Source organism: Rhinatrema bivittatum, chromosome 5 (assembly GCF_901001135.1).
Source record: "Rhinatrema bivittatum chromosome 5, aRhiBiv1.1, whole genome shotgun sequence".
Taxonomy (NCBI): Eukaryota; Metazoa; Chordata; class Amphibia; order Gymnophiona; family Rhinatrematidae; genus Rhinatrema; species Rhinatrema bivittatum.
In genome coordinates, this window is record NC_042619.1 from 267,769,975 (window position 1) to 267,796,117 (window position 26,143).

The 26,143-nt window shown below is 42.7% G+C and overlaps 1 protein-coding gene across 4 annotated transcripts in view; it reads left to right on the forward strand.

Moving 5' to 3' along the window:
• Window positions 1–252: 252 nt before the first annotated feature.
• MXD1 (MAX dimerization protein 1) overlaps window positions 253–26,143 on the forward strand; it is a 78,772-nt gene continuing 52,881 nt past the window's right edge. Inside the window, exons 1-3 of one of the 4 annotated variants that reach the window (XM_029603990.1) lie at window positions 253–352; window positions 1,403–1,445; window positions 3,090–3,186. In XM_029603990.1, coding sequence (XP_029459850.1) covers window positions 1,403–1,445; window positions 3,090–3,186 — 140 coding nt within the window. In that variant the 5' untranslated portion in view covers window positions 253–352. Of the gene's footprint in view, window positions 376–401; window positions 670–1,364; window positions 1,446–3,089; window positions 3,187–26,143 lie in introns of those variants that run through there. The other 3 variants (XM_029603986.1, XM_029603988.1, XM_029603989.1) reach the window with 3 other exon arrangements.

Here is a 26,143-nt window from a genome sequence, read left to right on the forward strand (position 1 = left end):
TGGTTTCACATTTCGTATCTCGAGTCACAGATCTGTAACGCGCGCTGCTATCCCGAAGCAAAATATTCATCAAGCGCTAAGGTGCTGTCCACGTGCGTAACCGCCTGAGTCGTGCTCCCTCTGCACGTTCCACCCGGAGCTCTTGTACCCTCACCGGCACTAGGACGAGTCTGATTGGAGGGGCCTTTGCGATTATGTAATGCATTCTGTCGCCTAGTCCAATGCGCCGGTCTGGAGCTAACGTCACAAGAAGGGACGTGACTGACAGTTGGACGCTTTAAAGGGAGTCAATCGCAGGAAACAGCTGAGAACTTTGTTTGTTTGCCAGACCAGAGGGGGAGGCGAAAGCACGGTTTGCTTTTATGTAGCATTTATGTAATGCTCTTTTCCGATATCAGAGTCTTTGTGTACCACATGACAACAGGCAGCTTTTAGTATTTATTTATTTGTTTTTCAATACGTGACGTAACCGTCCTCACTGCTCTGTTGGTAGGCTGTGGGGTGGGGGCGCTTGAAACGAACCTTGCTGGTTCGAATCAAACGACACTATCAGAGGCGTCAGCAACGCTAAGTGAAGCGCCGAAAAGCGTCAGCCTATCAGGACCCAGCAGGAAGGGAAGGGAAAAAAAAGATAGCAGGTTGCAGTCACCGCCTTCGAGGTCCGCTAGGGTAAGAGAAGGCCTTTACCAATCCGAGAAGAGTAAATAGAACAGCGAGCCCGTCCTTACTGCTTCATGTGCTTACCTTTGACCAATCCACAGAGGTTCCCACAGAGGGGCGGGGCGAGTACTGCCTACAGGCCAGTTGTTTAGGGGAAGTTAGGTTGAGCCGTGCCTGTCAGACACTTATAAACAAAATCAGCGCGCTTCCGCCCATCAGTGGGTGAGTGAGTGTCAGACGGTTTATTTCGTTGAGCACCCACGGGAGAGGGGGAACGAGATCTCCGACCAACCGTTGGAAACATAACGGGTCATAGAGCCCAAGCCGTCGTGGCCAGAACTGGAAAAAATAAATCCGAAAGAAAACCGCGTTTATTATAGGTTTAAAAAAAAAAAAAGGACAACTCGCAGGGAAGTCTCCGTTTTTCATCTTACTCCAGTTCTGCATCAGTGTCTCGATACTGTCTTCTTGGAAGCTCCGGCAGCGCTGTCCGAGTGCTTCCCTCTACCCAGGACCCCCTCCACCCTAGCCCAGGGACCGAGCCGGCGTCCGGAAACTTATAACGAATTTTTAAACATTTTTTATAGGAGTTTTAGAGGGCCTTTGAATTTATAGATTTTTTATTTTTATTTTTTGTCTTATTGATTGCCCCCCACCTCCCGCCTCCGCTTTTCCTGTCACCCCCGGCTCCCTCCTTCCGTGAGGGGTGAAAATGGCGACTGCCGTGTGTGTCAACATCCAGATGCTGTTGGAAGCGGCCGAGTACCTGGAGAGGAGAGAACGAGGTATCTCTTCGGAAATATTCCTTCCCAACCTAGCGCTGCGAGGGTATAAGGTGGTGGAGAAGGTTACAGTAATTTAAAAAAACAAAAAACAAAACGGTGGTACATGTGGTACAACTTCCATTAAAGGGAAAAATGTACAGAAAAAACAATAGCAGCAAGGAGAAAGGGGGAGGGGGGTTGATACTGGCTGCTGTGTTTTGGATGCCTCCCAATCATGTTATTTTTTTTAGGGGGGGGGGGAGGCGAAGAAGAGCCTGCTATGGGCCTTAAATTAATCGTGGTGCAAAAGTTTCATTAACCTTTTAAACCCGATTCAAACAATCAAATGTCTACTGGATTGTTGGGGGTTGTTTTTTTCCCTGTAAATTAGTGGCGAGATGTACAAAGATTTTCTCTCCATTGACCGAAAATGGTGGGGAGCCCCTTTAGCCCATTGTCTGGTAGTTTTGCAGGCGAAGGAAGTAGCCTCCCACTAACAAAGTTATTTTTACAGGCGAGCGACAGGATTGTGGGCTGCGGCTTCATATTGCAGTGCATTATCGGTACTAAGTCACTGTTAAACTTAATAAATAGGGGCTGCAGTGATCTTTGCTTTATTTGTGTATAGCTTGTCATTCAGAGTAAGACAGTCAGTGAAGAATCATGTTACAAATATCTATTAAACATAATGTCACAGTTTCTACATTAACTTCCATGGGTGTTTTTTTAAGACACTAAGCATTGCTTATTGTGGGAATTATAGGAATACTGTAATGCTTCTGCTAAAATTACTATGAATAAGGGTACCTATAACAATAACCTTTGCTCTGTTGTCAAGTTATGTGTTTTTAATTATTATCTTCATTCAAAAATAAGGTGATTGTGAGGACAGAATGAATTTACTGCAGTACAAACTTCCAGATAACAGCCTGTTGAAATGAATAATAGAATAGAAAAATATAGATCATGATGATGTTTTATTTTCATCTTCCTTTATTGAGAATGAGATTAACTTATAGGTACTGATTTTACTGAAAGTCTAGATCAAAATTTTAATAAAATGAGCAATGAGAATGTAGAGATTGTAACTACTTCCATTTTAATATTCTCATGTTAGGCACTCAATGAAACCAGAATAACCTTCCAAAAAAATTAATACAGTTAATAACTCTAGTAAGAATACACTGGTTTTGTGGGAGAATAATAGCACATATAGGCAGACTGCTCTCTTTTGGCATAGTGCACACAAGGTGAAAATCAGCTTTATACAGTTTTTAAAAATGTCCCCCAAATGTTTTCTTCCTGTTATACAATTATTATTTTTATGTTATTTAAAGGAGAAATCTCACTAAATAGAATAAACTTATAATAAGCTAAAGGGCGATGGAAAATGCAGGGTCCCTCCAGCTTATTTACACAAAGATGTAAGCATATCCTAGTGATTATAAAATGATTGACACCCCTGGAAGCATTTTTAAAATCTGTTTTCTGATCATTGCAAGTATATCTTTGGTAGGCAAACCAATGAAACTGATTTCTTACATTTGTTTCATGAGTAGGAAAATACCCATCTCTTCATCTCTTCCTCCCCCCCCCCCCCCCCCCCCCCCCCAATACAGAAATGATTATCAAAAATACACATTGTTCTGCCTGGCTGTTTTGCAGAAGCTGAGCATGGCTATGCCTCCATGTTACCCTACACTAACAAGGAGAGGGATTCCTTAAAGCGAAGGAACAAATCCAAGAAAAGCAACAGCAGCAGGTAATGAATGATTAGATATTTAGAAGCAGAAATGTTTTCATTCTGTGAAATCAATCACTCTGCACTGCATGCGTTTTGTGTGGATATGTGTATTTGCAAACCTAGCAGGAGTTAAATGACGCAGCTTCCACATGTGACATACAAACCTCAAGCTCCAGATTTTACTGTAATCTTGACAACTGGGCCCTCGACGCAAAATGATGGTCTCTGTGGTTTTTTTTTTTTTTGGTATTCATCACTGAGATGTGACTGGTTTCTTAGTGCACATCTTCTGGAGATCTTATATAAACATGGAACAACATTTAGCCATCTTTTATCGATGTGCCCAAAACAATTGAAGAAAGAGTTCTCCAGAAAATTGTATGAGGACAGAAGATGACAGGATTCTAGTTTAATATTGAGATCTACCTGTCCCTCCCATTATATTTTTTTTGCTATATATATAATTATGGAACACCTTTTTGATTTTTGTTGGAGACAAATACTCTTATTATAATAAAAACAAAATAGCATATCCAGTTTTGGTTCCTCTCCAGGCAAAATCTTTTTCCAATCTCACTGTTTAAAAAAAAAAATGTGAATTTGTTATACTTGTTCTGTTTGCATTTGGAACTCTGGGCTATCACCATCTGATACAGCCAAATACAGCACAATAACAGAAAGACATTTTAAAGTAAATAGTTATAATTATGAACTTCTTGCTTTTAATATCCCAAAATGTAATGCATTTTGTAAAGTATTTAGAAAATAACTACTTCATATAAGTCTTGCAAATTCTTAGTTTTGATTAAATCTAATATATATATTTTTTACTTCAAAAAGAGGCTTAATAAAGAAACTGGAAGCAATATCTTTGAATAGATATGTCTCCTGGATAGGAATATTGAAACCAGTTATAGATTAAAGTCCCTTATTAGTCTGTATCTAGATATAATGTTTATTTGAGGATTAAGTGACTCCCATATGGGTTGATACAGCCTGTGTGTGCTGGATGCACACCAAGCTGTACAAACATTTTAACATACATTAGTAACATACTATAAAGGCTGATAGAGAAACCAAATTAGCCTATCCAGTCTTCCCAGTAGAAATTCTTGTATGTTGGGTAGATGAGTTTATAAATTCCCATACTCTAATCCAACACCAGTTTTCCTGCACCTTCTCTTCCTCCTCTCTTCTACCCCTCCCCCCATTGGTGTCTTGTACTTCAACATTTTTTTTCCTACCACTGCCCTCCATATCTGTATTGCACATGCCCAAAACCTGTTAAGTGGTAGCCTCCATCACTTCTGTTGGTAAGTCCATTTCAAGCCCTCTTCCATAATTTATTAGCAAGTTTTGTATTAGTATCCATAGTCTCTAAAATTATTGATGCTTTAATCTAAGAAGATATGGCCTCTTCATGCTCATTGAATTTTGGGCTTTAATTATGGCTCCTCCATGCAGCTTATCCCAGCCGCTTCTGAACCGTGATGCATCTGTACCACTGCTATTACGGTTTTAACTGCCATTCTGTATGTTACCTGAGTACATTCTTGTAAGCCTAATATCGATATAACACTGCTGTTCTGGAGTTATAAATGCTGCTCCATGCAGGCTACTTCAATGCTTCTTTATTATTTTGGGTGAGCAAACAAAATCTCAAAACTCAGCCTCCAACCCCAGAGACCTAGCACTAAGCTTTTCAATAATCCAAACAGTTACTAACCCAGTGAGTCTATTCTCCAAAATCTGGCTCCCAGATCCCTGTTGACCTACTGGACAGTAGCTGTCCACCAAGACCAACCAGATTAAATTTTGGGGGAATTATAGCATGCATGACTACCCCATGGCCTACAGCATCACGTTCATTTTGTCCCTATCATAATCCCCCTGACTCTGCATTTTCACTTGAGGGGAGTGAAGGATGGTTTATGTACAATACTGTACCTCCCATCCCTGTTTTTTTATCAATACTGTAGCATGACACCAGATAGGACCATTTAGGTCTACCAATACCAACCTGGTGCAATGCAATATACCCCAGCTGTTTCTGATGTCCCCTCACCTTTTTTTTTTTTTTTTTATAAATGAGAGAAACTGATCCATTCCGAAGATTTCAGCTAGAAAGCCTTCATCTAGGCTGGCAAAGCAAGTAGTATGGTCTAGAAGTCTGCAAATGTAAAAAAAAAAAAACCAAACAAAAAAAACTAGCCAAACATCTACTTTTTGAGAACCAAGGTAACAGAGTTAATGTACCCATACTCTTCTTGGCTCATTTATTTGATAAGGAGCCATGGTTAACTTAGTCCACTTATTAGCTTTGGGGTTGGAATGAAACAGTCTCCAAGGCAAATTAATTTGGTATCTCCTTTTGTTAGTTGGAATACTAGTGCAGTATCCATCTACCCATTCCACCCACAATCTAAATGTATCACATCTGAAACGCTTATCTGGGTAGACAGGACATTTGGACCCTTACATCTGTGATAGAGTACTATACTATGGCCAGGATCTTTCTCAAGTGGCCATCCTTAATGAGCAACCTCATGTGTCCTATTTTACTGAAAACCTTTTTCTGGATCTAAAAACAGATTTACTAAGGAATTTCTCCCAGATTGTGACCATAGGGACATTAATTACTGATTATTGCATGGCAGTTCCCTCCCAACTGAAGGGCTGTGAAATAGCAATTGAAAATATGTTGCTGAAAATGTAATATGTGGTACTGTCATCCTTTCAACATTTTTGTAGTTTTTTTTTTTTCCTTTTCATTTTGTATACAAGTTGCTGGGTTTAGAGTTAATATATAGCAGTGGTACTAGACAGCAAAAAAAAAAAGATAAAGCAAACAAACTGGAAATCAATGATAAACCTAAATGATTTTATCAGGTAGTTTTACCAATGATATATTGGCAAATGGCATAAAATAGCATCTTTATATAGACAGCTGCCAGATTTGTCTTTAGTATGAACCTATAGATGCATTTAGAGGTAATGAATTGAAATAAACATGTTCTACAGATGTTACTTTAATCTTTAAGTATTCATTTGATAAACAGTTCATCTGTTTATTTTTCTAATGGGAAAACAGAATTCAACAGGTGACTACATCTTGCCTAGTACCATGAAGAAAAGTAACACTAAACCTGGAGTCATATTATCATGTGTTCAAGGAAAGATATTTGTTTAATTTTGTTTGCCAGACACATTTTATGTAACTTCTATCTCAGTTTCACTGAGTGTCCCATTTTGCTTGGCTTACTGACAGGTTGCTCAGAAAAATGAGCAAGGACTATTGTGGTGTTTTTTTTGTTTTACTTTTTTCTGATAATTACAAGTTGAATGAAAAAATATAGCTTAATTTTTCAAATAAAGAACATTTCTCTCATACCCCAATCATAGGGTGTGAGAAGGTGATGACATGAATGTTTGTTTAAATGCCTAAATATGCAGTAAAACAAGGCATCAACTATGTTACTGCTTGCTTCATAACAGTCCATCTTAGAGTATGGAAATCTAATTTTTTAGATATCTTTGTTTTAGAGCAATGGAGTACTTTACAGTAATTTGTCTAATCACAAAAGACTTTTTCCATATAAAATCTAATATGCAGGCAATGTGTTTCTTTAGTAATGATCCTAAACTGAAGTCTCAAAACAATATAGATTGTTCTCTATTTATATTCATAAAGAGCTCAGTAATAGATGCTACCTAACTTTCAGGACAAAAATGTAAATATCTTGACCTATTTGTGACATACAGTATGAGCCTGAGAGGGAGAGGAAGTTAGGCTAGTGAAAAAGAATAAGACTGTGTTTGGTAGGAAGGTGCTTGAAACTAGTTCTTTTGTTGTACCATTTTAAAATTTATTTTAAAACATTTTCCATCAATAAGCAGGGTGAATTAGCTATTATATGTAGGTGACATCATCTAGTGGCACTGAATGGACTTGTCTCTCTAAGCTGTAGAGCTTTAGTTCTACTGAGCATGTGCAGGAGTTGCCACGTGAGTCTTCTCAGTCATTTTCTGTCTGAGCTAAAGCACGGACATGTACTTTGTCTTTCTAACTCTTTGTCTTCAGTTTGCTATATTTTTTCAGAAGACTTCTTCTGCCTTTCCTTGCTGCTTCTGCAGCCACCCAAAAGACACTTTTCAGTGCTATTTAAAGAAAAACAGAAGACAAACCGGCATTGAGAGAGCTCCTCAACTCCCACACGATGGGCAATAATAAAACATCAACAACCATGAGTGGTTTCAAAAAGTTGCCCCTTGTGGGGAAAATCATGTCCCTCACCAACAGACATGAACATTGCTGCTATTGTATGGGACCGGATCGGGACCAAAAGAATTGTGCCGCCTGTGGACAGATGTCCCCACACTCACAACATTCTAGAATCTTGCCTATGGAAGAATTGCGTAAATCTCAAAGGAGTAGCAACTGTTCTTCCTCCTGCAGTGTAATAGTATCTGCCTCCTCGGGAAGGCCCATGAATCAAAGCCACTCAAAAACTCCCCTACCTGTAAAAGCCGAAGTCAAGTTCAGCTGCCCAACAAGCATGTGTCGAAGGAACATAAGCATCGAGGGTCAGACGGTGAGGCCAGTGCCCATGCAGCATCCCTCTTTGGTGCTGCTGATAAATCAATGCACCCCAGCTCTTCGACACTTTCTAAACACAGTACAGCCAAGCAATTGAAGCATGATGTACCAATGCAATTGAAGCCATTGATGTATCTAAGGCCATCAGTACTATCAATGCACTCTTTGTATGAGGTATGATGCACTGAAGCGCTGTCGGGGGGAAAGAAGTGTATTTCCCGGTCTTGAATCGGGGTTTACCCAGTTCAGGTCTGGTGTGCTGTGCATTGAGCCATGATTTGGTTTAGAAAAAAGCACATTCAGCCTAATGATAGACTGGTATATGGCCCTGCCCATGAGGATCCAGATTGATCCTCAAGGAGCTCAAAAGGAATACAGGGATAACTCGTGAGTTCCCAGCATTTAGATGGCAGAGAGGCCATAATATGGTCTCCTGGAGGAGACCCATGAGTTTTTGTCACTGTTCTGTGTTAACACAATATTGTCTTGTGAAGTCTTATTCTACTGTGTTGTACTGTATTCTGGAAGGACTCTCTGCTGACGAGACCTGGACTGTTATGGACTAAGCCTTTTCCTACCTACGATTTACCATTGATTCACTTGCAGTGCGTAGGTCAGGAATCTGTTTGTTTATATCCTTAAATACATTTTTATTGCAAGTATCATGTGTCCTTAAATACATTTTTATTGCAAGTATCATGTGTCCATGGGTGCTGCAGGGGCTCTTGGGCCTGACAACATGCTGGGAACAACTACTCTGCTTCCAGTGTTTGTAGCTATTTGGTTAAAGGGTAAAGAGTTTTGAATACCTTTTTTTTTTTTCTTTCATTGTAAAGCTGCAACCCCTGTGTTCTTTTGTTTTCAGACTAAAAGGGAGCTAGCCCTGGTCTGAGGCCAGTTAGGAAATTTCAATTATATTTAGTTAAAACTCTAGCTCTGTCAGAGTACTATTTTGAGTGGTTTTTTTCTGTTGTATGCTGGAGAGAAACAGGTGTGAGCTAATCAGACAGCAGCTAGGGTGTATTCAGTGCTGCCTAAGCAACCTGCCACACCATACAAGCTGTGCTGCTTGCAAATCCTGTCTCCATTCCAGCCCTTGTTTTGGCTGTGAATACAAAAAAAAAAAAAGACTGCCTTGAATAAAAACTTGACAGAATGTTCTATACAATTCACCACTGAAAAGACCATTGCTGCTAAAACTCCTTGATTAGTACTTTAACAAGAATTTCAAGTTCCTACCATAGTCTTAGGCAATGGATATACTAGAATAACAGTTCCAGAAGCTATTGCAATGGTAAGGTCAATGGCACCAAGCAATCCAGGATAAAATGTGTTCATTAGAGAGTGTGTAGCAAGTGTCAGCAACTAAAGCCTAAAATACAAGATATTTCTCTACCTCCTGAGCCAGACTCCATGCCAGTTCTTACTCTAGTGCCTGCCTCTCTCCTTGACATGCCCGTAAATCCTGAAGCCATGCCAAAGGAAGATACCCCTGACCAAACAGCAGTCATGAAACAGATAACAGCAAGCATGCATAAGGTCCAGACCCTGTTTGACAAAATATGTGTCTCTGCTGCTCTGGAAGCCAACACTGGAAACATATCGGTTAAACCTGAGCCAGTGGTAAGGAGTCTAGCACCAGCTGTCCAGGCTTAGCCAACTCCTGCAATAACTCTGGTGCAGACTGCTCTCACACCATTCAAGACTCCATTTCAGGTTATGTCTACAACAGATTCAAAGACTGTACCCCAGCCTGCTCACAACAGGTTCCAAGACCCTGCTTCAGATTGCTTCCCCTGCAATGTAAGAGCATGCCACACTGGGTCAGATCAAGGGTCCATCAAGCCCAGTATCCTGTTTCCAACAGTGGCCAATCAGGCCATAAGAACCTGGCAAGTACCAAAAAACTAAGTCTATCCCATGTTACTATTGCTAGTAATAGCACTGGCTATTTTCTAAGTCAACTTAATAGCAGGTAATGGACTTCTTCTCCAAGAACTTATCCAATCCTTTTTTTTTATAATTTTATAATTTTCAATTTTAACATACAGTGGAGCTGAAAACATGTCATAACAGTACAGCAAACATAACAAGAACATGCCTCGCCACGTCTCCAGTCTCCCCCCTTCCCTCCTACCCATGAGCTCTCATAGTAGGTACCTTTAACTATTACTATCATAATGCATGAAAAGATGGATCAAAACTTAGTGGATGAATTTAGTAGGTGACCCCTGATAGGGCGTAGTGGATTCACGAAAATAAAGTAAAGCAGCTATATAGCGAATTTTTTCTCCCACTGCATGTAGAGCGTCCAGGTCACCTGGAATGTAGACATAGTCATGTACTTCTGCTGTAATCGCAGCCATTTTGCAATAAAGGTGTACTTTCTGTTGTACCATGCGAAGAGAAGGAAGCTTAGTCTTTTTCCAGTGACTTGCGATTGCCAGCCTAGTTGCAATAAAAACTTGTTGACAAAATGAAGTGTGTGATTTATCTAGGGCTTGATGAGGGTGGTTAAAGAACATAAAACAACCGTCCTGAATACCATGTACACCCAAAATCCCTTCAATCCACATTGCCACTTCACTCCACAGTTGCTGCCCTCACTCGCAGGATCACCACATTTGAAGAAATGTACCGATTTGTCTACAGTTCCTCCAGCATAAAACACTTATATGTGGATATCTATGGTGCCGTGTATGTGGAGTAATATGCCACCATGTTATTAACTTATAACAATTCTCTTGGAGGGAAGCAGAGACTGAACACTTCCTTGCGGACGCATAGACCTGCGCCCAAGCTTCCGCAGCGATAAGTCTCCCCAAATCTTTTTCCCAGTTCTTGACATGCGAATTTGACTGTGTCTCCGTGCCTAGTAACATAGCATACAATTTAGAAATCATGCCCTTTTTGTTATCAATGTCTTTACAATAATGCTCAAATATAGTTTTACCCTGTCTCAAAGAAGAAAATATCATGGGTGATCCCAAGAAATGTGTTACTTGGCTGTTTGTATTTCCTGCCTTGTCATTATGGAACCTCCCTTGAGAAGATGTTCTACTTTAGTGATACCTTTTGCGTGCCAGTCATGAAATGACCGGTTATCACGACCTGCTGAAAATTGGGCATGGTGATAGAGATGAGTCAAGTAAAAGTACACCCTGCTACCCACAATTTCATGGTCGTTTCCAGGGACATGGTAAATACCCCCTTTATAATCCAAGTATGGTGTGGTTGCCAAACCATAGCCTCTAAAGGTATCCCCCCTGCAATTTGCTCCTTAAAAGACACCCATTGCTTCGCAGAGCCCTTTCTGTGCATGTCTAGAAGTGCAGTTAGGTACACCCAGACCACCTCTGTCTCAGGGTTGATAAAGCAAACGCCTGGACAATATCTGTTCGTGACGCTTGCACAAATGGGTTTCTTGGACCATAGCAAAATGTACATGTTGTCAGATAAGGTCACGCTGCAATAATTGCCTCTCTTTGTGAGAATTAAGGCCCTTAACATTAAGGGACCACAATGTTAAAGCCATTTCATAACCCGGATACTCTGCGAGCTGCTGTCCCATCCATATATATGCCCCAAACGTCACCAAAACATTTCAGAAAGAAAGAAAACATTCCCTGTGAGCTAATGGATACCCCATCCCTCCAATATCTATTGTATCCACGACCCGGATACCTCCTGTCATAGGGGGTTAGTCACTCCAACAAGTAAGCCGCATCCTGGCGATAGCATAACAAGAGTTCCACACTAAGCCTCTGTCCTGATCAACCATGTTCTTCCAACGTAAATATGCCATATCTCCCCCAGTATAAGATAATTAGTCCTGTATCACACTGCATTAGTCATCCCCTCCGTCTGATAGACAGCCATATGAGAATTAAGTTCTCCAAACAGCGCACTTCTGAGCTGTTATCCTTCTGCTTTGTGTTCTGAGGGGTCCGTTTCTGACGCTCCAATCGTCTAGTATTGCCCACTCTGTAGGCGAGGTGTGTTGGCCACTTTTATAGGGCATATCCTCCGGCCTGATAACAGGAAGAGAGAATGGCAGATTCGCTTTGTGGAAAGCCTCCTTCGCCTCCCCCAGGTTTTTAACATGGAACGATGCACCCTCAACAGTAAACATGAGACTGAAAGGAAGGTCCACCGGTGTCTTATATTATGTTCCTGTAAGACTGAAGTTGCTGCACGCATTTCAAATCGTTTGCGTAAAATAACCGCGGCCAAGTCATTGAATATGTAAATTTTGTGGCCTTCCCATATCCATTCCCGCTGTTTTCTCAAGGTGACATACAATAGTGAATTTTCTTGGTACGTCTGCAGGCATATCAATATATCCCTCAGCTTCTCCGCGATTCTCGGGCCTTGGGTTCTGTGCGCCCATTCAATATGAAAAGTCAATGGTTCTACTGTGTCTGCGGGTCTTTCTGCAGTCCCAGAAGCCATAATAAATTTTAAAATGATCTGCGCCACTTCCTGGCAATCAGAGTACTCCTTCAGCTCAGGTGCTCTGCGTATACGAATATTATTACGAGGGACCTATTTTCTAGTTCCTCTACCTTTTCAGCGAGGGTGACCTGCTCTGACTGGCATAGTTGTTCGTCTGCCATTTTCTTCGTAAGGTCCTCTTGCTGTTCTACTCTCAAATTGAGTTCATCCACTCTCGTCCCCATGGCTGCCAAGTCCTCTCGAATATCAGAAATTGATTGTAGTAAATCCTGCTTGTGCTGTTTAAGATCCACACGTAACTCAATAAACCACTCTCTCAGCTCAGAACGAGAGGGTAGCTCCGATTATAGCTGCTAGCACCGTAAGGTCAGCCTCCGCCTCGTAGGCCCCACTCTCGGCCTGTTATGGGGTCGGCGCGCCATGGTCGTCAGGTACGAATACCGCGTGAGATCCGGACTTTTTCTCTTTGTCGCCATCGTGGACTTCAGTGTAGCTATTAATTGGGTATGAGGTCGCAGGGAGTGGACGGATGTGGTTGATACAGACAGATTGTATAAATTTCGCTGGGAGCTCACTCTCTAACCAGCCATCCTTGCCGGTGATGTCAGAGCGCCCCCATCCAATCCTTTTTTTAAACACAGCTACACTAATTGCACTAACCACATCCCCTGGCAACAAATTCCAGAGTTTAATTGTGCATTGAGTAAAAAAGAACTTTCTCCGATTAGTTTTAAATGTGCCACATGCTAACTTCATGGAGTGCCCCCTAGTCCTTCTATTATCTGAAAGAGTAAATAACCGATTCACATTTACCCATTCTAGACCTCTCATGATTTTAAACACCTCTATCGTATCCCCCCTCAGCCATCTCTTCTCCAAGCTGAAAAGTCCTAACCTCTTTAGTCTTTCCTCACGGGGGAGCTGTTCCATCCCCTTTATCATTTTGGTCGCCCTTCTCTGTACCTTCTCCATCGCAATTATATCTTTTTTGAGATGTTGCAACCAGAATTGTACACAGTATTCGAGGTGCGGTCTTACAGAGGCATTGACATTTTCCGTTTTATTCACCATTCCCTTTCTGATAATTCCCAACATTCTATTTGCTTTTTTGACTGCCGCAGCACACACTGAACAGACTATTTCAATGTGTTATCCACTATGACGCCTAGATCTCTTTATTTATTTATTTAAATTCTTTTAATATACCGATGCTCAAGACCAAGTCTTATTGTACCGGTTTACAATGGAACTAGGGGAAACCAATTAACAACTATATAGAAGGTAATGTTACATTAAACAGGGAGCATAAACATGGGCGTTGGAAGAAAGGAAAGATTTCAAACAAATACAACTGGAGAGTACTGAAAATAGTCAGCGCAAAACAATTAAGTAGCGAGACATATAAAGGTTAACATAAGGTTGCTGAATTTGGCTGGAGATTTATCATAGGCAATTATTATCATAACATTTCCTGTGGAAGGAGGAAACAGGGGAGGTAAACGTGGGGGTGGTGGCAGGGCAAGGACCGGAGCGAGGAGGGAGGGAGGAGATAGGGAATGGGTAGGAAGGTGAGAGAGTCAATATTGGTTGATAGAGGCTCCTTCAACGGTAAGCTTGGGCGAACAGCCAGGTTTTCAGTTTCTTTCTGAAGGAGAGATGGCATTGTTCCTGACGTATATCTGGGGGAAGAGTGGGAAGAGTCTTTCTTGGGTGGGAAGAGTCTTTCTTGGGTGATAGCTCCTAATATGAAACCCAACATTGTGTAACTATAGCATGGGTTATTTTTTCCTATATGCATCACCTTGCACTTATCCACATTAAATTTCATCTGCCATTTGGATGCCCAATTTTCCAGTCTCCCAAGGTCTTCCTGCAATTTATCACAATCCACTTGTGATTTAACTACTCTGAATAATTTTGTATCAGGCAAATTTGATTACCTCACTCGTCATATTCCTTTCCAGATCATTTTTAAATATATTGAAAAGCACGGGTCCCAATACAGGTCCCTGAGGCACTCCACTGCCCACTCCCCTCCACTGAGAAAATTGTTCATTTAATCCTACTCTCTGTTTCCTGTCTTTTAGCCAGTTTGTAATCCACAAAAGGACATCGCCACCTATCCCATGACTTTTTACTTTTCCTAGAAGCCTCTCATGAGGAACTTTGTCAAATGCCATCTGAAAATCCAAATACACTACATTTACTGGTTCACCTTTATCTACATGTATATTAACTCCTTCAAAAAAAAGTGAAGCAGATTTGTGAGGCAAGACTTGCCTTGGGTAAAGCCATGCTGACTTTGTTCCATTAAACCATGTCTTTCTATATGTTCTGTGATTTTGATATTTAGAACACTTTCCACTATTTTTCCTGGCACTGAAGTTGGGCTCACTGGTCTATAGTTTCCCAGATCGCCCCTGGAGCCCTTTTTAAATATTGGAGTTACATTAGCCACCCACAGTCTTCAGGTACAATGGATGATTTTAATGATAGGTTAAAATGTTTACTAATAGATCTGAGATTTCATTTTTTAGTTCCTGCAGAACCCTGGGGTGTATACCATCCGGTCCAGGTGATTTACTACTCTTCAGTTTGTCAGTCAGGCCTACCATATCTTCTAGGTTCACCATGATTTGGTTCAGTCCATCTGAATCATTACCCATGAAAACCTTCTCCGGAACGGGTATCTCCCCAACATCCTCTTCAGTAAACACCGAAGCAAAGTAATCATTTAATCTTTCCGCAATGGCCTTATCTTCTCTAGGTGCCCGTTTAACCCCTCGATCATCTAACGGTCCAACTGCTTCAGATATATTTTTTTAAAGTTTTTACTGTGAGTTTTTGCCACTATGGCCAACTTCTTTTCAAATTCTCTCGTAGCCCGTCTTATCAATGTTTTCCATTTAACTTGCCAACGCTTATGAAAATAGGATAAAGCATAAGCCTTTCTTCCAGGGTGTACTCATAGGAAATTCAAAGTCTGTTCCAGGCTGCTTCACCTACATTGCATAAGTCAGGAAGCTGTTTGTGTTTCTATTCTTAAGTAAACCTTTATTGCAAGTATTCTCTGTCTGTGTACTACAGGGGCTTGCCAAGCACCCGATGCCTTCCGCACCAATGCAGCGTACAGTGGTGCACCAGCCATTAGTACATGGTACACCTATGCAATTCATTCTGATGCATGTGGACTCATATGATGCTGTGCTTTGTTCTCCACATCATGTACCGGTGCACCCGATGCAGGCTACTAGGCATTCAACGCACATCTCGTTCCATGAGGGACTTGAACCATCCTCTAGCATACAACCCAAAAAGTCCTCATCTACATATGCCAGAAAACACTACATCTCCATTCTAGAATTCAAGAGGTCTTCAACCCAACATTTTCAGCTCATTCAAGATCAGCCAGAGAAGGGGGTCAAGTTGCCCTTACTGCCCCATTGGTTCGGAGGCTAACACCTCCAAGATTTGTAGTAGAAGGTCTCTGCTTACAGGCAAGGGATCTGATTCTGGCTATCATATCGCTCTTCTCCAATAAACCGCCTATTACACATCAGGAACAAATTCTGGTTTTGGAAGATGATGTTCCTCCACCAACCCTAGATAAAGGACACAGCAGTCTTACTAGCAAGTTGCGGGTATAGCAAGGAATTTCTTTACTTCCCTTGCATGAGAGACAGATGGAATTGTCCAGCCTCTTTTCTCCATTATAGCATCAGTGGTTCCTCAGACAGGAGTCCCAAACTCACCTTTAGTGGTGTTCTTATCGTTGAAACCCCATGTCAGGGGCTCCTCATCAAAGCATTCACTTGCAGCAGAGTCCACTTATTCAGAGATCATAAGGCAAGCCATTCCTCTAGAACCACAAGTAAAGGAATGCCCATTATTGCCTTCTTCCTCCCTGGCTTCCTGGCTCAGTGAAACACAATCCCTAGGGACAGAAGACATCCACTGGAATACCATCAGAGCCTCTACTGGACCTTCCAGAACACTCTTCACATCCTGATCCTCTTTCCTGTTAGCCTGCAACTTTTGCAATATTTACTCATCTCTCATTCAGGACTCGCCACTTCCTCAGTAAGAGTCTTTCTGAGTGCCATCACAGCATACCACTCCTTAGTGGATATGGAGCCATCTGTATGCATCTGCTCATATCCCGGGGGTTTGTAAAGCCTCCAGTTTAGAAAAACTGTTCCGTGGACCTCAGTGTGGTTCTCTTTCAATTGACAAAACCTTCTTTCAAGCTACTGGAAACTGTTCCTTTGAAGTTCGACTTGGAAAGTGCTTTTCCTCTTTGCAATCATCTCAGCAAGAAGGGTTAGTGAACTTCAGGCTCTCATCCACTACCCTCCATATTTGTATTTCTATCACAACCATGAGGTTCTCTGAACTCACCCCGTTTCTACCAAACATAGTCTTAGCTTTCCATATAAATTAATCTGTTGTACCCCCTGCCTTCTTCCCAAGACCCCATTTGCTAGACTGCAAACAGGACTTGGCGTGTTACAAGTGTTGTACTCATAAGAACATAAGAACATGCCATACTGGGTCAGACCAAGGGGTCCATCAAGCCCAGCATCCTGTTTCCAACAGTGGCCAATCCAGGCCATAAGAACCTGGCAAGTACCCAAAAACTAAGTCTATTCCATGTTACCATTGCTAATGGCAGTGGCTATTCTCTAAGTGAACTTAATAGCAGGTAATGGACTTCTCCTCCAAGAACTTATCCAATCCTTTTTTTAAACACAGCTATACTAACTGCACTACTCAGCCTCATTGTTAGACAAACTAGCACTTTGTCTGCTAGGACCCTAACCGTCTTGAAGTTGTGGTTTCAAAGAGAACTTTATCCAGTTGGATATCAGATTACACTCATCATTGTTGTACCTTGACAGACTTCAACTTAGACTCTGTCAAGGCCCAAGTACAAGCCATGGCTTTCTCTGTTGCCCACCTCTGAGAGCTACACATTGAAGATATCTGCAACGACATCCACACCTTCATAACCCATTACTGTCTAGATAACACATCAAAAACAGATTTGGATAAGCAGTTTTGTGAAATCAGTTCTCACTGTAGTCCACTCTCCACAGCGGAGTCTGGGTTGTTTATTAAGTAATTTCTCTGCTGCAACCTTTAGCTAATTCTGTCTGCTTATCAACAGAAAAAGCATGTTTACTTACCATAAATGGTGTTTTCTATAGATAGCAGGAGAATTTGCCATGGAATACCTGCCCGCCTCCCTAGAGAGCTGACTACACAGCTAGATTAGATGTGTTACTGATTTGAGGAGTCTCACAAGGCAATACCTGGAGAAACAAGTCAGTTCGGTGCCACCAGATGACATCATCCACATGTAATGGCTAATTCATCCTGCTATCTACAGAAAATACCATGTTTTTTATGTTGAGGATAAAATATATTGCAGCAGATGTATGCTGGTCTTGTTGAGGTTGGTGACAGGCTTGCTTCCTGATTACGTAAGTGTGGGGAAAAGATCCACCAGGTAACTTTAACTTTCAGATATTTCTAAGGGGAAGGAATATCGGTTAGGACATGAAATGTAAATTGTTTTACTTATGTTAGCAGGCAGGACTGTTGAGAACCAAGTTAAATTTTAATTGCCTTTTATTGGGTAGAAGAAAAAAATCCATTAATGGATTTATTTAAAATGGGAAAGGGGGACAATATAAATCAGTAATGTTTCTGTTATAAATAATTCTTCAGGGCCTTCAGTGGCTTGTTTAGACCCTCTAAAATGTTATACAGAAGATAATACAAATTATTTAGCAAAAGTAGCTTACAAAGGGACACAGGTTGTATAACACTCCTTTAATAAAAAAAAAAAAAAGTAACTTTGTGCTCTCTTTTCATTAGCATAGAAAACATAGAAAAGGACCAAATGATCCATCCAGTCTGCCCAGCAAGCTTATGGTAGCATTTGCTGCGCCATACAAGTCACCCACATACTTAGTTTCCCAAACTGTCAAAGTCAGGGCCCTTGTTGGTTGCTGTCTGAGTTCATTTCCCTGTTACCTCTTGCTGTTGAAGCAGAGAGCAATGTTGGAGTAGCATCTAAAGTATCGGGCTTATTGGTTAAGGGCAGTAACAGCTGCATCAGCAAGTTACCCCATGCTTATTTTTCCCCATGCTTATTTGTTTTCCCAGACCATCCGATCCAATGTCCTTGTTGGTTGCTATCTGAATCTAATTGCCCTTTTGCTCTTTCCCCCTGCTATTAAAGCAAAGAGCAATAATGGAGTTGCATCAACTGTATGAAGGATTATTGGTTAACGGTAGTAACCACCACAGCAGCAAGTTACCTCCATGCACTCTCTTCTTTATTTCCATCCTCTAGGCTTTAGGGATCCACAGTGTTTATCCCATGCCCCTTTGAAATCTTTCACAGTTTTTGTATTCACCACCTCCTCCGGAAGGGCATTCCAAGCATCCACCACCCTCTCTATGAAGAAATATTTCCTGATATTGGTTCTGAGTTGTCCTCCCTGGAATTTCATTGTTACCCCTAGTTCTACTGATTTCTTTCCAGTGGCAAAGGTTTGTTTATTGTGCATCACTAAACCTTTCAGGTATCTGAAGGTCTGTATCATATCCCCCCTGCACCTCCTCTCCTCCAGGGTATACATATTTAGGTCCTTCAACCTCTCCTCATAAGTCATTTGATGGAGACCCCAACCACCACCTCCACCATTTTTGTCACCCTTCTCTGGACCGCCTCCATCCTGTCGCTGTCCCTCTTGAGATACGGTCTCCAGAACTGAACACAATACTCCAGGTGAGGCCTCACCAAGGACCTGTATAAGGGGATTATCACCTCCTTTTTCTTACCTGATATTCCTCTCTATGCAGCCCAGCATTCTTCTACCTTTAGCTATCGCCTTGGCGCATTGATTTGCCATCTTCAGATCGTTAGACGCGATCACCCCATGATAGTAAAGTAATCTTAAACCCCAGTATTTGAGATTGACAAATTAGCATTATATTTATGAAATACAAAATGAGAATTAATAAACATTCCTGTATTGCTAGTGAAAAGGGAGCATTCACTGAAACTGCAGAAGTGTTCTGTACTGCAATTTTATACATTGTTTTTTTCCCTAGACATGAAGAAACCTTGAACCCAAAGAAACTGCTGAAGTTTATTTATTTTACATCTTATATTCCTTGAATCCAATATATTCAGTGAGGATTACAACTTCATATACATAATATAAAAAATACATTATAAACATACAATAAACATTTAAATTTAATAAAAATAAAATCATTAAATCATACTCATGCACAGATTAATGCATTAATGTTCAATGCCAGCAAATGCCTGCACAAATAAAACTGCCTTGACTTGCTTGTAGAACTTTAAGTAATCTTGCTCCTGTCGTAAATGTAAAGGTTAAGGTATTCCACAATAACGAGACAGTTATTGAAAAGGTTTTTGATCTAGTAGTTTGAAGATGGAACCTGCAGCAGTATCTAAGAAGAGGACCGAAGCACATGAGTTGCACATATCATATATAAGTGCACCTCCCAAAACATGAGATTCTGAATGAATAGTCTTGTGGATCAAGATAAACAATTTAAACTGAATCCACCGAGCAATAGAGAACCAATGAAGATCTCATCATATATGCCTGAAGATTCACTCTCCATTGTAAACCAAACATCATCCTTACTCTGTATTTTGTACAAGCTGCAAGACCTTAAGCAAATAACTAGGTAATCACAAATAAACAGTGTTACAGTAATCTAAATGAATAAGCACTATAGCCTGTACTACAAGTTTAAAGTCCTTTATAGATAGTACTTTTCTGAGAGGCCTAAAAAGTTGGTTTATAAAAGGCTAGTCCAGCAAATCTGTTAACTTGGGATTTTAAGATCATAGTTGAATGAAGAAAGCAAAATGCTCAGGGATTCCCATGATAGAGAGAGTGGAGTGGTCCTGGAAATTTAGGGACCAATGTTCAGATGCCAGCTAGGGGTGCTTATTGGAAGCTCCTCCCCCTTCCTTCCCAACCCAAACCAGTCCTGTTTGCTTTGGCCTCTGAAACAGCCCTAGTTTGATTCGGCAACTCTCTTTCTCTTCTTTGGGGAAGTATTCCAGGACATTGGATTTGGCTAGGGCAGTTACCACCTCCTTGTAGGCTGCTGGATTTTGGGTATTCTTCATAGAAACAGTTGGAGTCTTCTGCACTGAATGGTGGAACACCATTAGGGGACTTCCATGTCCCCCTCAATGAAGGCCTCAGGGATAATGGTTAGTCACAGGTTTTTGGGGCTCCGACTGTTCCTTAAAAAAGAGGTTGGGTGCATAGTACTATTTTATTTCAGGTCTAGTAGAGGTGGTAAATTCAACTATTCTTAAGGTCCCCATGAAGAATGTCAGACTTTTTCCTGGGTAGTTCTCTACATAGAGACAGAGGGGTATTCCCTGCTATCTGCTCCAGGGGTTACTACAGTTTATTTCTCAGATGCATTATCCTGTATCCCTCACTGGCAGTTATGAGGCTCTTCCTTTTGTGCTAACCAGGACTCCAGTTATATGTCAGACAAGGAGTAGTAAAGGCTTCCTTATGCATGGAGGGATCTTGACCCTCCTTTAGTCAGACATCCGACTATTCAGAGCTGAGGCACAGCAGGAAAGTGCTGGATTATGCAAGTGTGGACATCCTATGCTGACCGATGATTATCTCCAATAGCAATTAATCCTTCCCAGGCCCTGGAGCATAAGGAAGATCATGTCTCCAAAGAAGAAAGGAGACCTTAGGGTCTTGGATACCATGGGCTCATGTTCTCACTCTAGGTGTTCTCCCTGTTCTATGTCTGCCCTGAGCATGGTCTGTTCTGCAGGTCCTAGGCATTAGGGCAATGCACCTGAATGTAGTACCTTAGGTACAGAGCCACGTGTATTTCACTCAATCCGGTCTCCTCTTGGGGTAATACAGTAGCCTATGGTTTTGTGGCTATTTTCCTTCTCTCTAGAGAGATTATAAGGAGCCTGAGCAGATGGTTTTCACAGTTGCCTCCTACAGAGAATGGATTGTGAGTCTTCTTCATGGTTCTTTTGCGCCCTGGGCATGAGCCTTTTAGGTTGAGAAGGGAGTTGCAATCTGGAACAGCTAAATTGGGAACAGTAATCCTAATGGAAAACCAAAGGTCTAGACAGCAGGCCAGAACCAACTGTTTAGCATTCCAGAAATCCTGACTTCTAGCTCAAAAAGCAGCCCAGGAGGTAATGGTCAATGTAATTTAGACATCCGTAGTGTGTGCTTATTGGACAGAGATTGTTTTTAGGTACCCTGTCCAGGCTCGCTTGTGCACCTTTAGGAGCATACTGCTCATGGGTGTTTATCCATGGCGCTGGTAGCAAAGAAACCTAAGCACCTTACCCTTTGTGCTGCTTGCCATATTTTAATTCAGTAGCTCCAAATGGACTAAATGAAAAACATTGAATGGCATTGTTTGTAATTTTGGCATTTACCATTTTACTGTGACATATTTTGTATATTTTACACTTTTTATCTTCTTCCTTACCAAACGATTTTTGATTGCGTTATTTCCCGCGCATGTTTCTTTAAAATGGCACTTGACAGCGGCTGCTTAGCTTGTCACAGAACACCGCGGGAGTGAGTGCTGTCCAGCTTCTGATTTAAATTATGCTCTGATTTCTTAAGTAAGTTCTCAATCTGTTTATATTCATTTATGCAAATGCATCTTTTTAGTTACCAAGTATGCACAGTATGTTATCAGTGTTTTAGATGATTTCTCTGTCCATTTTTAAACAGCAATGTTTGCTGATGTTTTTTTATATTTTGCTCCAGGAAGTATTTTTTAAGCATTTGGCTTTTGCCTATTCACTGGGTACTAATCTTGACTCCTGAAAAAGATTTAAATTCGAAATGCCGCAGCGCAGGGTTTGTTGGGTTAAGCATATAATCTAAGAGGCAGTGTGTGACTAAGTTACCGGTGCACTTTAGAGGATAATGAAGCTCATTCCCTCTTTGGAGCCTCAAAATAAGTTCTTTTGTTACTTTGCATTTATATATATTTTAATTGCATTGTAAAATATTTAAAAGAAAATATTTGGGACTCATATCAGATTTGACTCTACTTTGGGCCAATGATTATAGATATAATATAGGCACCTGTTCAGCATATAAGACACAAGAAACTATTCATATCATGCAGTCTCAGTGCCTTTTTCTATGCGGTCCAGTGAGCAAAGTATTTCTATATTCATTCACATTGCATGTTTGGGTGATATCACAGTTTTTGTATTTGCTTCTTTTTTTCATTCTGAGTGGTTCTTTTGTATACTGTCTTACCATATTTGGGAATCACAGCCCGCATCCTCTCTAACTTGTATCAGTGCTGCTTGGAGGCTCAGGGAGACTTGTATCCGACTGATTTTGCTGAGCTCGGCTCTTCCCAGCATGTTGTGGGAATGGGACCTGTCGGAGGTTTTGCCTAGTTTTGGGGCTCCCCTAACTGGTTTGTCAGCAGGGGAAGATGATTCAGTGAGCGCAGGACAGATGCCCACTGGTTTTGGTATGCATCCTTCTGCCTTTTCTTGGGTGGAATTTTTTTCAAGGGCTGTAGTCCTTTCTTCAGGCACAGTCTGTGGACCTGGCCAAACCTAAAAGTTCAGGATCGCAGGCTGCAGATCCCTGTTTGCCTGTTGCCACAGGTAAGCATCAGAGTATGTCTAGACCTGCTGATAGGGACCCAGATGTCACGGATGATGAAGGCAATCCTTACTCCCTGGAGGATGGGGAAATTTCTCCGGGTTGGAGCCGTATAGAATAATGTTGTGTTTTTCATAGAGATAAGTTGTTGGCTCTGATCTCCCAGGCATTGAAGATGCAGGGCTTGCCAGATGCTGATTCGTCTGAGCCAAAGAAAAATCCCATTTTGATTTCTTCCCCATTATGGATGCTATTCAAGAATTAATTGATCTTAAATGGGGCACCCCGGAAGCTAACTTTAAAGGAGGACTGAGCCTTGGAAACGCTATTTCCCTGTACGTACCAGGATCAGTCCAGACTGCTGGGTTATGCCTCCCGTCCAGCAGATGGAGTCAGAGAGAAACTGAAAAGGCACCACCCATATAGCCTGGTGCGCCCCCTGCGATCCTTCAGTATATCTCTGACTCCAGCAGATGAGAGAGCATAACCTGCGGTCCTGATCTCTGGGGGAAAAAAAAAAAGTTAAAGAGTGGAGAGAGGTTTCCTCTACCAGGTTTGATTTAAGTTTTCTGGGGTACTCCTGTGACTAGAACAAGGCAGAACCTGAAGTAAGGAGCCGTAGCAGGCAAGGCAGGGCTTTGCCCTGGAGCCTTTTCCCGGAGTGCATTCCTGCCCTGCCCAGTGAGAGGAGGGGGAGGATTCATCGGTGGGCCGGTCACTCTCCCCCTCCGCCTCCTGAGATGCTTGTTTCCTCGGAGAAGTTTAGCAGAGGGAAATCCTCCTTTCTGCAGGCTCCAGAAGTGTAAAAAAAAAATAAAAATAAATAAATAAAGAACAAACTTGCGCTGCCACCGGCAGCCAGGAAATGCAGCACTATTGAGTCTTAAAAAAAAAAAAAACGAGGTAATTTTTTCTATCCTTTGCTCCCCTGCCTGCTGTCCTCATCTGGGCCTCCGGAGGGGGTGGCCTGCCACCTGACACTGTTCCGCGCCGTTTTCTTTGCAGTGAGAATGCCCAGGGGAGTGGTCTGCACCGCTTGCGGAGAGTCGGGGCTCCGGCTCTCGCGCGAAGGCCTCTGCTCCCAGTGCATCCCCGGGGGCGAGGGGCCTTCGCGGAGGGCAGCCCTGGCCGGGAAGTCCCTCCCTTCGCGGCACAAAGACTCGGGCAGGCAGCAGCGTGGCTCGATATCGGGGGCGGCGGCCATTTTAAATCGCACAGCGGCCATCTTGGATCAGCCCGATCAAGACGCAGATTCCTCAGGGGAGGCAGAGGATGACTATCCTCTGTCTCCACCGGATTTGAGCCCATGCCAGCCCCGCGGTTCTGTTGAGGACATCAGCTTACCACCTTTGGGGGCCAAGGGGGGTCATAGGAAAAGACATCATCCCTTCTCCTCTCATTTTGTGCTATTACTTCACAAAGCTTATCTGGAGGCCGAAGCAGAATGGGAGCAGGGGGCTCCGGCTCCTGATAAGCGTGGGAAACTTTCCACGGGTCTCGAGGGTCTGGGATTAGGAGACTCTGGCCCAGTCCCAGCTCCTAAGCCTCCGCAGCACACTCTCGCAGATCCTTTCCCACAGGATCCCCATGCCCCGGACTCAGGGGTGACATGGGGGACACAGATCCCGTAGAAGGGGATGATCCACAGGTTCTCCAGTTGTTCCATAAGGAAGAGTTGGACCCCTTGATCGTGCATGTCCTTCAAGAACTGGGAATTCCAGTACCGCATATTGACTCAGATTCCTTGCCAGGGGATTTGGAGTTGACAGGGCTCCGCGCGCCTTCACACGCGTTCCCTTATCATAAGCTTTCTCAGATTGTGTCCCGGGAATGGGATGCTCCGGAGGCTACCTTGAGAATTAGTCGAGCTATGGATAAGCTTTACCCGCTCCCTCTTGAGGCCTTGGAGCTGCTTAAGGTACCTAAGGTGGATTCCGCAATTACCGCCATTGCTAAACATACCACCATCCCAGTTATGGGGGGCACGGCCCTTAAGGATCTCCAAGATCGAAAATTGGAAGTATTGCTCAAGCGAATTTTTGAGGTGTCAGCTCTGGGGGGTGCGGGTGGCGGTTTGCAGCTGCATGGTGCAGAGGGCTACTCTCCGCTGGGTACAGCAAATGTTAACAGCTCAGGATCTGCCTCCAGGGGAAGCGGAGCAGGCAAACCGCATGGAATCGGCGGTAGCCTATGCGGCGGATGCCTTGTATGACTTTCTTTGCACTTCAGCCCGCTCCATGGCGTCAGCAGTTTCTGCAAGACTCCTCCTATGGCTCCGTCACTGGGCGGCGGATTCCTCGTCCAAAGCGCAACTCGGTTCCTTTCCTTTTTGGGGTAAACTTCTGTTCAGGGACGAGTTGGAACAACTTATTCGGTCCTTGGGAGAGAACAAGGTCTTCAAGTTGCCGGAGGACAAGCCAAAATCGTTCCGTTCCTCGGGCACCTTTCGTGGTCTGTTTCGCGGTCAGCGCCGGTTTCGCTCCGGAAGAGGTTCTTCGTCATATGCCCCACGGCAACCGCCTGCACGTTCCCAAGGATGGTCTCATTCCTTTCGTGGCCGGCGACAAGTGTGCACGGGAGCGGGTCAGGCTTTCGCCAACAGTAAGACTCAATGAGGGGACGCCGGTCCATCCCTCCGTTCCGGAAGTGGGAGGTCACCTTTTTCACTTTTGGGAGGAATGGGCCAGAATAACCTCAGACCAATGGGTCCTCGACATTATCAACCACTATTACGCTTTGGATTTTGCACGACCTCTCCGCGATTTCTTCCTCATTTCTCCCTGCGGGTCGCGGGGCAAACAAAAGGCTATTTTGCAGATGCTAGCGCGGTTACAGGCTCTGGGGGCTATAGTTCCAGTACCAGTGGCCGAGCAAGGCACAGGTCACTATTCCATCTATTTCATTGTCCCAAAGAAGGAGGGCGCTTTTCAACCAATACTGGATCTAAAACATGTCAACAGAGTTTTGAGAATCCCACGCTTTCAGATGGAGACCATGCGCTCTGTCATCGCTGCAGTCCACAAAGGCGAATTTTTGGCTTCTTTGGATCTCACAGAGGCATACCTGCACATAAGGATCCAGGAGTTTCATCAGCGGTTCCTGCGGTTCATGATCCTGGGATCCCATTACCAGTTCTGTGTTCTTCCATTCGGCCTCGCGTCAGCCCCGAGAGTCTTCACCAAGGTGATGGTGGTCGTCGCTGCGAGCCTCCGGAGAG